At 39.6% G+C, this 13,898-nt stretch overlaps 1 protein-coding gene across 3 annotated transcripts in view; it reads right to left on the bottom strand.

Annotated features, from left to right (window-relative positions):
• Window positions 1–5,786: 5,786 nt before the first annotated feature.
• The window catches only part of GLA1 (Folylpolyglutamate synthetase family protein), a 55,980-nt gene continuing 47,868 nt past the window's right edge, over window positions 5,787–13,898 (bottom strand). For all 3 annotated transcript variants that reach the window (XM_087666877.1, XM_087666879.1, XM_087666878.1), the window contains one exon: window positions 5,787–6,516. In XM_087666877.1, the coding sequence (XP_087523003.1) occupies window positions 6,134–6,516 (383 nt within the window). In that variant the 3' untranslated portion in view covers window positions 5,787–6,133. The remainder of the gene's footprint in view (window positions 6,517–13,898) is intronic.

Genomic DNA, 13,898 nt, shown 5'->3' with positions numbered 1-13,898 from the left:
ATCATGCCATTGTGGATATAGGATCCTTTGTCAACATTATGAGCTTAGAATTGATGGAGAGGCTAGGATTAGAGATCCAAAAAGATGTCTCCACAATTCTAAGGGTGATTGATGACAGTTTGAGACAATGGAAAGGTTGCATTACTAAATTCCATGTAACCATTGCTAACATCGAATGTATCTCGAACTTTAGGGTCATTAGGTTTGCAGGGTGGCCAAGCTACCAAGTGCTATTAGGAAAGCCATGGATCTTGCAATCTCATTGTCAAGTCGACATACTAGTTGGTTGTTTGATCTTTAGTAGAGGTGCCATACAAGTTATAATTAATGGTTACCCAGAATCACCTCAAAGCGAGAGAGCACCCATATCCTCAAATAGAATTGGATGCATTAGAGGGGCCTTCTAGTAGTGAGACTTTGTCATGAGTGATCAATCAAGAGAGAAGTCTACTATGGAAGATGTTTACCAAGTAACTCTAAACAAGCTTATGGAAGCTCAGGATAGAATCAGAGATGTGGATGTGATAGAGATAGACCTTGGTTCATTGAATGATGCGTGACTGATTAAATTAGGGTCTATGCTCAGCATGAAAGAAATGAAGGACTATGTGTCCTTAATCTAGGAATTTCATGATATATTTTCTTAGATGAATTGAGGGGTATTCCCCCCAATTTAGCCATGCATAGTATTTCTGTGAAAGAGGGAAGTTGACCTATCCCACAGAAAGTGAGACATGTGCCTTTTGAGTTAAGGGATAGGCGATTCGAAGAGTTATATAAATTACGTAAGGAAGGCCTGATATTTTCTGTGCAACACACATAGTGCTGTTCGCCGATGGTTATTAGGAAGAATAATAATAATTAAATCCAACTTTGCATTGATTTTAGAGAGCTCAATAAACAAATAGTTAAGGATTATTATCCATTGCCATTCATTGATCAAATCTTAGATCAACTAGTAGGTAGTGATATATATTCCTTTATGGATTGTTTTATTGGCTACAATCAAATGGTCATTACAAAGGAAGAGAAGCTAAAAACAACATTCATAACCATGTTTGGAACCTTTGTGTATCATGTCATGGCCTTTGGATTATGTAATGCATTGTATTCTTGGCAACATATAGCCAAAAAAAGCTTCGATGACATTTTTCTAGAAGAGCTAAAATTTTTCATTAATGATATGGGGGAGCTACCATTAGGAAAGACGATTAATAATTTTGAGGAAATGCTTTGAGCACTGCAGACAATTTTGCATTGCTCTAAATTCGAGAAAGTGTAACTTTGGAGTGCCCTACGGATTACTATCGGGCCATGTAGTAAGTTTGATCAGAATTGCAACTAATTCAAAAAAGATCAAAGTCATTATCACTATGAGTCCAATGAGAAACCCCAAGGAAGTGCATAGTTTCCTATTATCAGTCAAATATTACTAACGATTCATTAATATGCTAGTTGAAAGGATATTACCATTGACAAATTTATTATCCTTCAATTGTTCATTTGTTTGGAGTGATACATGCAAAATATCCTTCGAGGATGGGAAGCAAGAATTGGCTAAAGCGCTAGCCCTGAAAGCACCTAAGAGAGGTGAGATGTTTTATGTGTTTTTGGTAGCCACGGTGTATAGTATTAGATGTTGTTTAGCTCAAATATGGGATGTAAAATGGTAGCACCCAATTGCATTTGCTATTCTCAAATTGGGCGTGTCTGACATTAATTACATATATATGGAAAAATTGTGACTTGGGATGGTCTTTGCTATGAAGAGATTTAGGCACTATATTTTGTATGAGAATGTAGTATTTTATACAAAATGCAAAGGGGCTAAGGTTATTGATTAACAAGTTTCAGTCGTCTGATCACCTAGCAAAGTGGTTAATCACTTTGCAAGAATTTGATTACGAGATTAAAGGAAAGCCACTAACATCATAGAATGTTTTGTATACTTCGGGGAGTCAAAAGAAGTATTTGCCGAAGCTACCAACCTTGAAGGTCTATTGAAAATAGGCCTCCAGTCCATCCTGGTATACAACAACACATTATCTATCCACAAGAGAGACTAGAGCCTCTTTGTCTAAGGTGGAGAAAAGAAAAATTAAACAGGAAGCCTTAAAGTTTGCTTTAATTACAGGAACCCTATATCGGCAAGGGGTAGATGATATTTATCATTGATGTGTTATGCTTGATGAGGTTGCATTTATCTTAGAAGAGTGTTATGACTCCACTTGTGAAGGGCACTTTGTTGGACGGGTTGATTGCACAAAAGGCCTTAAGAGTCGGATATTGGTGGCCATCCATCTTCCAAGATGTATTTGCATATGTAAAGAGGTGTGATATATGCTAGAGACATAACAGTAGAGAGAATCGGAAGTGCTCACTGACTCCTATTATGGATTTACTACGAGAAGTGGGGCATTGACTTTCTAGTTCCAATATCCTATTGTTCTCTACACAAAAGAGGAATATCATAGTAGTGAGTGACTATTTTACGGAATGGTTGGAAGCAAGAGTGATTGAGGAAGGATGATGCAAAGGAGATTGCTAGTGTGAGAGATGAGAGGATGCATAAAGATCGAAGCTCAACTGAGAGTTCAATGATAGTAACGAGAGTATGAGAGTGTGAAGACATGACTCCCAATGCAATAGTCAAAGAGTGTAATGTGCAAGTACAAAGTACAACACTTAAACCTTAGGGTTTCTAATGTGTGTTCACACCTGAAAGGTGTAGTGTAAAACACGATAAGTGTCCAAACTGTGTAACATAGGCACATTAAATAAAAGAAATAAAGCTCGGGGAAAAAATCTCTCGTAAGGAGAGTAAAAAGTGTCCCATTGTCCTACTGAGGATCACCAACACTCCTCTATGACCATAGGCATGAGTCAAAAATCCAACAAACCCTCCTAGAGTGAAGAATGATCAATATACAAGGATCATCCACCAAAGGAGGTCAAATTTAAAGCATTGCGAAATGCTTCAATTTTGACAAGAGGAAGAGCTTTGGTGAATGTGTCTGCCACATTATTGGTGATAGGATAGTAGACAAGGCTGATATCTCCTACATTTAACCTATCTCTGACGAAGTGATAGTGGATCTCTATGTGTTTCATGCGTACATGAAACGTTGGGTTTCGTGCCACTGCAGTGGCACTCTGACTATCAGTAAACAAAGGAGTAGGCTCTGTGATAGATACATCAAGATTAGCCAACAAATATCTGATCCATACACATTCAATTGTGGTAGTGAAAGTTGCCTTGTATTCAGCTTCACAAGACGATGTGGCAACACTAGATTGTTTCTTGCTTCCAAGAGATTTGCTTCAACATCATGCATTATACATATGCAACGTATCATGGTATATTGTGCTCAAATAGTTCCAACTAAGAACCAACCATGTGATGCGTAAATCATTCTTTTCATGCTTTGTTCTAACATAGTGCAACATTGGAGAGATGGAACCGACCTAACCCATGCTTCCACTCCCTTAAATATTCGACAATATCCTAAATACTTCCCTACAATGCATAACCATTTATTTTTCATAGCAATGACTTAGAATTTCACTCTTCATTTTGTATTGATACCTTATATGTAATGATCTATATATATCATGTGTCATTTTCTCAAAAAAAACACTATTAACCAAGCATTTTAACATAAAAGTGAGGATAGGCTAAGCTAAACCCCATGCCCTACTACTCACTATACATCCGAATATGTTTTTATACTTTTTTTCATTCTTTTAGATTTAAAATAATTTTTTTAAATAATGTTTCTCAATTTTTTTATATAGATAATACTTATTATTTTGTAATTTCTCATCACACAAAAATAAAGTTCAAACATGGCAACCAACATGCATGATTTCATACATATGTACCATTTCTTTCCATTGATTATAGCAATTATCATATTTTTCAATTTTACGTATTTTTCCAAGACTTAGAAGATTAATTTCTCCACTAGTATAATGTCAAATTTTGAATTCTTTCATGACAACACTTAAATACATCACATACTACTTTCGTATTAAATTTCACCCTATATATACTTTATTTCCATGATCAAACAATTACTAGAACCAAATTTTCACGAAAACCACAACTTACCAAGATTTCTCATTTTTGTGTTTAAATGATTGCACACACGAGTAAATTGGTCCAAATTTCGACTCTAATCATTCATCACCATCAACACCATCTCTTTTACATCCGGTTCAAGCCTGAACAACCATCTCCCATCTCGATCCTCTCTTTTATTCTTCCCATCTGAATAACCCGAGAGAGAGAGAGAGAGAGAGAGAGGGAGAGAGAGAGAGAGAGAGAGAGAGAGACTAGATCTTGCCCTTTCTTATCAAGCCACGAGTTGCGGAGGCAAAGGCGATGATTCATTGCGTAGAAATTGAGAAAGATTGTGTGATTTGTTGGTATGACTGTTCTTTACCTCTCATGACCATTCTAACCCCCCTCTTCGTCATTCATCGTTGTTGTGCCCCCTCCCCTTCCTTTTTTTCACTTTAAAAAACGCCCAATAATAATGCATGAAGCATAGTTTTATGTCAAAACCTAGAATCAATCCAAAGTCTAAACTTTTTGTTTTAAGGATATGAACTTTCAACCTAGTATGATTGTGTTCTAAGATTCCTCAAGCCTAAAGCTAGCTCAGTTTCCTTTCTTCCATCCTTCGATGTGCATGCTTCTAAGGGGATTTGGCAACAAATTACACCTTGTCTTGTAGAAGTATATTAGATTTCATGGGTCCATCTCACTCCCTTCACTAGATGTGTATATGTACCAAAGGACCTTTTTATTCACTCCATGTAATCATATTCCTTTTATAGCACATAAAAGTGAGGAAAGCACTATTAGGTCCCTCACCCAAATAAGAGTATTAATATACTTTCTTGAGGACAACACTATTAGGTCACTCTTAGATCAAGCATCACAAATAAGAGTATCAACATCTTTTGTCTTGCTGCCAAAAGTCGTGTGCTTTTTGTGTACAGACTATTATGCATTTGAATGTTATTGAGCTCACAAGGACAAGTAGTAATTTTTCAATTGAGATTGATAGTTAGAATTAGAAAAATATATAGATATTTAAGATCCGTTTGCAATGGATGTTGGAAATCTCATTAAAAGCTTTATATCACGAGTGAGTACATCATGTGTTGTTCCATACATCTAGTTGATGGTCAAGGTATGGTAAGGATATGGGACAGACCTCTTGGTATGTGTTCCATGTAGTGTATTTAGGTCAATATAAGGTACTGACTGTAGGACAAACCACCTAATATTTGGCAGTAGCTAATCACATGTATATAGCCATATGGAGGGTGGAGGTTGAAGCTTGTTATACATAGAGGGACATCCTAAACCTTAACATCTACAAAAGAAAGACACACTACATATAAGGTTGTCCTTCCTAAACATTTACATAAGAGGAAGAGAATGCTATGCATACCATCCCCAGCATGCATTTAGGAACCAACCTAGAGCTCTATATGTTTTCTAGTTTATGATGGTTATTTCCTGTGGGTAGGTAGGGATGATGGCCCAACAACGTGGGGTCAGGGAATACTAGTATGTAGTTATATATGTATATCATGTATGTGTATGCTACTAAATACATAATCAGGTGTATAAACATTACGAAAGTTTGTTTAAGTGAATGGCTCCCTCAACATTGTCGGCACAAGAAGAATGTTTAGTTGATAGTATAGCATCAAGAGCTTACTTTTGAGATGAGCAAGATGTCCTTTAAAACTAACTGGCTCTACCAGTATTGGGAGCAAGAAATGAAATAATGCTTGTAGGATTTTATCAAGGTGACTATTTTGTGTCAACTTAATAATATACAAGAATACTCCATAGACCTACCTTGAAGCAAATTTTGTTGTGCCATTGTGCTCTTCACAACCTTTTGGCTGTAAAATATCAGTGTTGAAATTGCCCAAAAGGGACAAATAGTGATTGCACTGAGGAGAGCATCCTATAGTTTGACCATTCTCAGGCTTGCTAGTCTTTCTATGTTCAATCTGTAAAGGAGCTTTCCTAGTGCTTATACTGAGATCAAACTTGTTTTCTGTAATCCTCCTTTATTTAAAATAGAAAACCTATCCTAATGGCTTATCATGTTACAGAAGAAAGAACTGCTGATACAGCATGCAATGACCCACTGACGCATATAACTCCCTTTCGATGATCATCTTGCAGCAGCTTATTAGCATACTGAATGCCCTCCAATATTGTATTTGACTCAGCAATAACAAAAGGAGACTCTGGCCAAGTGTACTTATTCTTTGAGAGACTGCGGTTCTCCCAAAATCCAATATTTATGTCACAAGAATCCATGCTCAGCTGTGTTTCTGGTGCTTCTTCCAGCACTTGAACCTCCAAGCCCTGCTCCCTGGCTGCTTGATGCCAAACCTCTGCTAAGATTTGGGAAGAAGTAGAGCGCATATGGCCTCCAGCCACTGATGTTTGAGTGACAACTACAAGCTTTGGTTTTGCACCTGCACAAAAAATATGTCAGCCCTGTTAAAGACGAATAAATGGCAATGGATACCAAAATTTCTTAAAATGGCAGATTGTATATACAGCACTTCTGTATAAAATGCATATTCAGAAATAATGACCCAAAATTGATGTAGAAATGACTTTTGTAAAGAGGCCAATAATGTGACAACATCGCCCAATTTAGTGACAGTTATGCACAAAAGATGCATCATTTTCAGCCACTTGAAGCTCTGACACATTCATTTATATTAAATATATGTTCAATGTGAATAAAATAATCCAGTTGTAAAGATTTCTTACATTTTAGATTTTGAAAAACCTCAAAACAATGCATACTTTGAGTGTGACTCTACTGGCTCCTCATTGTCTCTCTTCAGTGAACCCTTCATTTATAACTGGATCTACTTTACAAAAATATCAAAATGCTCCAAATTTCCTCATTTGGTTGCAATATGACGTGTATAATTTAACTGACCGAAAAACATTCTATAACTCACACGATTGTAATCCAATGGGAGACTGGTAATTGTTACTCCACTGGCTCCTTTGCCCTACTTGGACCTTAAATCATCCAGACCTAGGCTTTAGGGCCAGGCACCTCTAGGGTTTACCAAAGACTCTGGCCTCCACTAAATACCCATGAAATAAGCTTCTTCTTTTTGTGGTGATTGATTTATTAAGGTGCCAAGACCCCCCCATACAGGTGAGGCAAATCAACACTTCGCCATCCCTGTAAATCAAACTCAGCTAGAACATGCACACACTTTGCAGGCTTAATCCAGCTCGCCATTCAGGTATTGAAAAAACATCGCCGAACTTTAGAGTGCAAACTCCCTACAGCAGGTCACCCCAGATTTCTCCTCAGTTTTCAAAGACTCATGAGAGTGAAGGTCTCAGATCACCAATGCCCATTGATTTTGGTCAAAAGTAAAATTGATAAACAGCCAGTAGCAAGGAGCATTTGTTGTTGCTATTCACAGGTCTATCCTCACTGCCCCTCGCAACACAACCAGGTATTAGTGGGGCTAAGGATAAACCTGCGCTAAATAAATGCACAATACTAAAAACCTTGCATAACAGGGCTCTTAAGAGTACACAGTGATAAGTCTCCTGGTATAAGACTTAACCTGAAGAAGCAAGCAAATGTCCCTCACTTTAACTAGCAACATAAAAGTTTGACTGCCATTCAAATGATTAGCTTTAGTCTTTGACACTTTTTTTGGGTGAAATTAGTTCAATTTATATACATATATACAGTAAGTATTATGACCAATAAGGACATATCCCACATCAAAAGTACCGAAAGAAAAAAGCAAATACATTTGGTGGTCAATCTCATGATGAAAGACAATCAAACAGAGACTGCTAAAGTGATCTCCAAGAAAAGGTGCAAGAGTCAAAAGATGGGTCTCCAAAAGGGCATGATTGTAAGACTGCCACAATTGTCCATATTGCCGATGTCTCACACAATCAAGATGTATAAGTAAGATCTCAAGGCAACAGGAAAAATTCCAAAGAGCCCAACATCCTTCCCAAGCATGTTTGAGAGCGTTCTTGCCATTGGGCAAGCAAACTCTCAAACATGCAGAGATACAATCAAGGAAGGAGTAAGAGACGAGGCAACACCAAAGAACATGATGCATTGTTTCTTGTGGTGCCACACATGCACAAACGTGCATTCACGTGTGCATGTACACATGCACCCCCGACCCCGATACACAAGCGCGCATGATGCACATGCATGCACTCTCTTTTCTTTGGATGACACCAGAGTATTGAACCATATAAATGTGCACTCCTCTGTCTCCTTGGGTTTGGCCTTTGTTTTCTCCTTCTTCTTCCCCCTTCCCATACCCACAATAAAAGCTTTCATGGAGCTAGATCCACCAGCTACCTCTGTCAGATGCTCATCATGCTCCAAGACAAGCAAGGCAAGATCTTCCCATAGAAGAGTCTCATGGGTCCTTGATATAAGAGGGCTGGTATAGAAGACATCATATTTCGAAGAGGGCAAGTAAATCAAAAGAATCATGGCCATATCCTTCAAAGAGATGATCCTGCCGAGGGAAGAAAGCTCATCCCTGATATCCTCCAACCTACTAATGTGGTCCTTCATGGAAGGAGAGTCATCGATAGCGAGCATCCGTAATTTCTTCTCAAGAGTAATCAAGTGGGCAAATATCTGTTGGGAATAAAGGGGCATCATGCCTTTTACATGTGCACAGGTGTGAACACACCCTTAGCACATTTGTACTTTCATATATATATATATATACTAGGTTTATATATATATAAACCTAAAGAGGTACACTCATCATTGTACCCACAAGTCATGCTCACTCTCACTCTCTACTCTGCACTCTCTCTCAGCACTGTGTGTCTCGATCCTGATGCCACAGGTGGCAACAAACAGGTATCAAAGCTCGCAGGTCGTGCACGCTTTCCGAAGTTGGCACCAGTCGTCAGCATTTGGCGGGCGCAGGATAGGGGTCACTGGCGAGGAGGAAGTGTTGCAGGCGAGCAGGTGGACGAGCAGCAGACAACAGTTTGCAGTCGTTATCACAGGTCAACAGGTCACGCTTCAGTTAGGCGTGGACAGTTCTAGGGTTGCACGCAAATCAAAATAGTCGGAGCTATAGACGACACGCTGCAAAACGTGTGGCGTCAGGCGACAGGGTCGACGGGTTGCAGGCAAACATAGCCAGCCTGACGGAACCAATCAATGGGCAAGCATGTCCAGCGAGAGCAACGGAGCAAGCCGGTGGAGACCACGCGACTGTCAGCACGCAATGGGCTGGTGACGGGGAGGCAACCAGGCGGCGACCTGCACAATGGATCAAGGGGACAAGCCCCCCCCCCCCCCCCCCCCCACTGATCACATTTCTTTTTTTTCAAAAAAAAAAAGGAAAATCAGTTTTTTACCCCTCTTTCCTGTCGGGGATTCGCACCACAAGCATAGTGTGCAAATTTAGGCCCAAAAACTTAGGGCTTTTCTAGATTGAGTGCTACTCATGCAAAATTGAGGCATCTACGTCAGAAATTGCAGACATTGTGTGCGTTTGAATTGGGGGTTTCACCAAATTTGTTGAAATTTTGCTCATTTGAGTGAAATTTCTCAACATTGGACCCATAAAATTTGGGGCTTTTGCTGTATTGGTGAAATTTTGTTCAGCTGAGTCAGATTGGCTGACATTGGTGCACATTTGGACTCCAGAAATTTAGGGCTTTTGCGAAATTTTGTGAAATTTTGCTAATTTTTGTCTATTCTATGCTTTTGGGAACATGTATTAATGCAATCGAGACAAATTGGTCAGTGAAATTTGGGGGTTTCGCTGAAATTGCTCTAATTTGGCAAAATTGGCCTATTCTATGCATGTCAAAGACAGTGTAGATGTATGGTTGATGCTTTGAGCACAAAATTTTGGGGCTTTTGACTGTGCATGTCAAATTTTGTTCCTGTGGGTGCATATACAATAGAAATTGCAGCTAAAATTTGGGACTTCTCATGTAATGTGATGTATTTGCCCCTAAAACAGCTGTAATCACTTGTGGAGTGCTGTAGCACAAGGTTTAGTGCTTCTGAAAATTTATCTGCAGATCTGAAATTTCTGCCTCTGTGGTTATTTATTGCTGGTTGGTACTTGTTTTGTACTTTGGTCACTTGTGTGATAGTTTGGGCTAGCATTTGCTGAATTTTTTGGTCATATTTGGGCTGAAAATCATGGCTGGCAGCAGTGACAGCAGTAACCTCATGCACTAAGAAGCTTGAAGGAGCACATAACTTTGCAGTCTGGCAAAAACAGTGCTATAATATCCTGTTGCAGAAGAAGCAAGCAAAGCCGATTAAGACCAAAGGGGCAAAGCCTGTAGATATGGAGCAGGAAGATTGGGATGAGTTAAATGAGCTTGCACGCTCAACCATGGAGCTATCGATTTCCAATGCCTTGATGTTTAACATTGAAGGTTTGGATTCTACATATGCTATTTGGACTCGACTAAAAGAACTGTATACATAGAAGAGTGCCGCAAGCAAAGTGTATTGGCTGAAAAATCTCATGGATTTGCATATGAAAGAGGATACAACAATGTCTACTCACTTCACTGAGTTTAGCTCCATTTTCAACTAGTTGGTTGCCTTGAAGTTCTTGATTGATGAAGAATTTAAGGCTATGTTCTTGCTTTGCACTCTGCTAGAGAGTTGGGTTACATTCAGGGCTGCTATGAGCAATTCTAATGCGATTCTTTTGTATGCTGATGTAGAGAGTGCTCTACTCATGGAAGAAATGAATCGGCAGAACAATGCATCCAGTAAGTCTTCCAATGCTTTGCATACTAGGGAAAGATCACAGCAAAAAGGCAAATCTGATAGCAAGGGATGCAATAAATCACATGGCAAGGATGTTGAATGCCATCATTGTGGCAAGAAGGGTCACTTTAAACGTGATTGCTACAAATGGAAGAAAGAGAAAGGAAAGGGCAAGAAGACAAATGATAGCAAGGAAGAGAAGAAAGAGAGTCACCCTAAGAAGAGCAATGTCAAAATTGAAGAGGTGAATGTAGTCACTCATGACAGTGACAATGGGAATGACGTACTCTTGGTCTCTTCACACTTTGGTGCACATGCTTTACTTGCAAATACAGATGATGACATGCATACCTGGATTCTCGATTTAGGTGCTTCCTTTCATGTCACCCCTCATCATGAGTGGTTCTCTAACTATACATGGGGTCGACATGGTATTGTCCATCTTGGGGACAACTATGCATGTGACATTGCAAGTATTGGCAGTGTGCAATTACAATTTCAGCATGGTTGTGTCTTCACACTTCAATATGTACGGCATATACCTCAGCTCAAGAAGAGCTTAATTAGCACAGGCCAGCTAGATGACGATAGGTTTCATACCACCTCTGGTGATGGGAAATGAAAGATCTGTAAGGGATCTAGAGTGATTGCCAGAGGTTGTAAAAGTGATACCTTGTATCCTCTCCATGTATCTAGTGTGAGTGATCATGTTGTTGCCGTGATCGAGCAACCAAGTGTTTTCTTTGTGGCATGGCTGGTTGGGACACATGAGTCAAACTGAAATGAAAGTGCTTTCTCGTTTGGGTTGCTTGACTTGTCTTCATTATGCTGATTTTGAGCATTGTGATCATTGTGTTTATGGTAAACATGCACAGACGTCTCATAAGAAATCTCTTTCGCTGAAATCTTCTCTGGAGTTAGTACATTCCGATGTATGTCAAACGCTAGGGTTATCTTTAGGGGGAAAGAAATATTTTGTCACCTTTGTCGATGATGCTACACGGAAGGTATAGGTTTACCCTATTCGTAGCAAGAATGAAGTGCTTGACAAGTTTAAAAAATTCCTGGCATTGGTTGAAAATCAGACTGATAAGATACTTTAAGTGTCTTCGCTCTGACAATGATGGGGAATATGTGTCCAAGGCCTTTCAAGCATTTTGTAACAGCAAAGGGATAAAGAGGGAGCTCACTGTCCCTCATAATCCACCCCAAAATGGAGTTGCAAAGCATATGAATCGGACCATACAGGATAAGGTTCGTACAATGCTATCTCATGCTGCATTACCCCATGGTTTTTAGGCAGAGGCTGTTATGACAGCCGTACACTTGATTAATCAGTCACCAAACAAGTCTTTGGGGAGGAGGGGGAGTTTCCCAAGAAGTGTGGTCGGGCAATCCACCTTTGTATGCACACTTTAAAGTGTTTGGCTGCGAAGCATTTGTGCACATTCGTAAAGAAAAACACAGCAAACTTGAGCCAAAGTCCTGTAAATGCATTTTTATAGGATATGGTGACGAGGGTGAAATGGGATATAGATTACGGGATCCCGAGAAAAGGAAAGTAGTATGCAGCAATGATGTTATCTTCTAGGAAGATCGCATGCATAAACAGCCTGAAAAGACTGAGGAGGTTCGTAGAGTTGTATCCTAAGAAGAAATACCTTTTGGACAGCAAAATGTGCCAGCTACACAGCAGCAAATACCTGCTGTAAATAAACTTACAAATGCAGAAAATAATGCTGGAAATGATCAGCCAGCTATTGCCCATGATAATGAGCCACAACATGTGCAGGAACAGCCAGGACAGCAAGCTGTTAATGCTGATTTGCAGGCTGAAATGCTAGGACAGCAAGCTGAAAATGCTCAATAGCCAGCAAACAATGATCATTGGGTTAGGAGATCATCTAGGGCTACTAGATAACCTGATAAATTTGTTCCTGGTGCAAACAATGTGGCTGATTATGTCATGTTGATAGACTGTGGTGAACTGACTTGCTTCAAGGAAGCAATGGACAAACAGAACAGCAAGAAATGGTATAAAGCCATGTGGTCAGAGATGGAATCTCTTGAGAAGAATGACTCTTGGGACTTGGTGCAGTTGCCTAAAGGGCAGAAAGCCCTTCCATGTAAATGGGTTTACAAGATGAAGGTCACTTCTGGTTCCTCGCAAAAGTACAAAGCAAGATTGGTTGCGAAGGGGTACAAGCAGGAACATGGAGTTGACTTCGATGAGATCTTCTCTCCTGTAGTCAAGATGACTACATTGAGAACCATTTTGGGCTTGGTTGCAGCTGAAGATATGGAGCTCATACAGATGGATGTAAAGACTGCATTCTTACACGGTGATCTGCATGAAGACATATATATGCAACAGCCTAAAGGGTTTGTGGCAAAAGGGAAAGAGCAGATGGTATGTAAACTCAAAAGGAGTTTGTATGGGCTGAAACAAGCACCAAGAGAATGATATCATAAGTTTGATACATTTATGCAGTCTCAAGGTTTTCATAGAAATCAAGTGGATCACCACTTGTACACCAAGAAGGTAGCAGATGACAGTCTGATTATCTTGGTTTTGTACGTTGATGACATACTGATTGTTGGCAGGGATACTCATGCCTTGGACTCACTAAAGCAAAGTCTTCATGGCAACTTTGACATGAAGGATCTTGGTGATGCAAATCACATTCTTAACATGCAAATACTCAGAAATAGATCGAAAGGATTACTCTATCTATCTCAGCAGGAGTATATCTCCAAGGTTTTGCAGCGTTTCAATATGGAGGGAGGGAAAACAATTGGGGTTTCATTGCCTCCATATGTGAAACTCAGTGCAGAGGACAGCCCTACATCTGATGATGAGAAGGCTAAAATGACCAAGATACCATATGCTTCAGTTGTTGGCAATTTGATGTATGCTATGATTGCTACACGTCCTGACATTGCCTTTGCAGTGGGAGTGGTTAGCAGATACATGGCAAACCCTGGTAAAAAGCATTGGGAAACAGTGAAAGATATTATGAGATACCTCAAAGGCACAAAGGAGTTGTGCATCTGCTTTGGAAAGCAGAAGGC

The sequence above is a fragment of the Lygodium microphyllum genome, chromosome 25 (genome assembly GCF_053477565.2).
Source record: "Lygodium microphyllum isolate KBCC chromosome 25, Lygodium_microphyllum_v1.1.10, whole genome shotgun sequence".
Lineage (NCBI taxonomy): Eukaryota > Viridiplantae > Streptophyta > Polypodiopsida > Schizaeales > Lygodiaceae > Lygodium > Lygodium microphyllum.
This window is presented reverse-complemented; position numbering and strand designations above follow the sequence as displayed.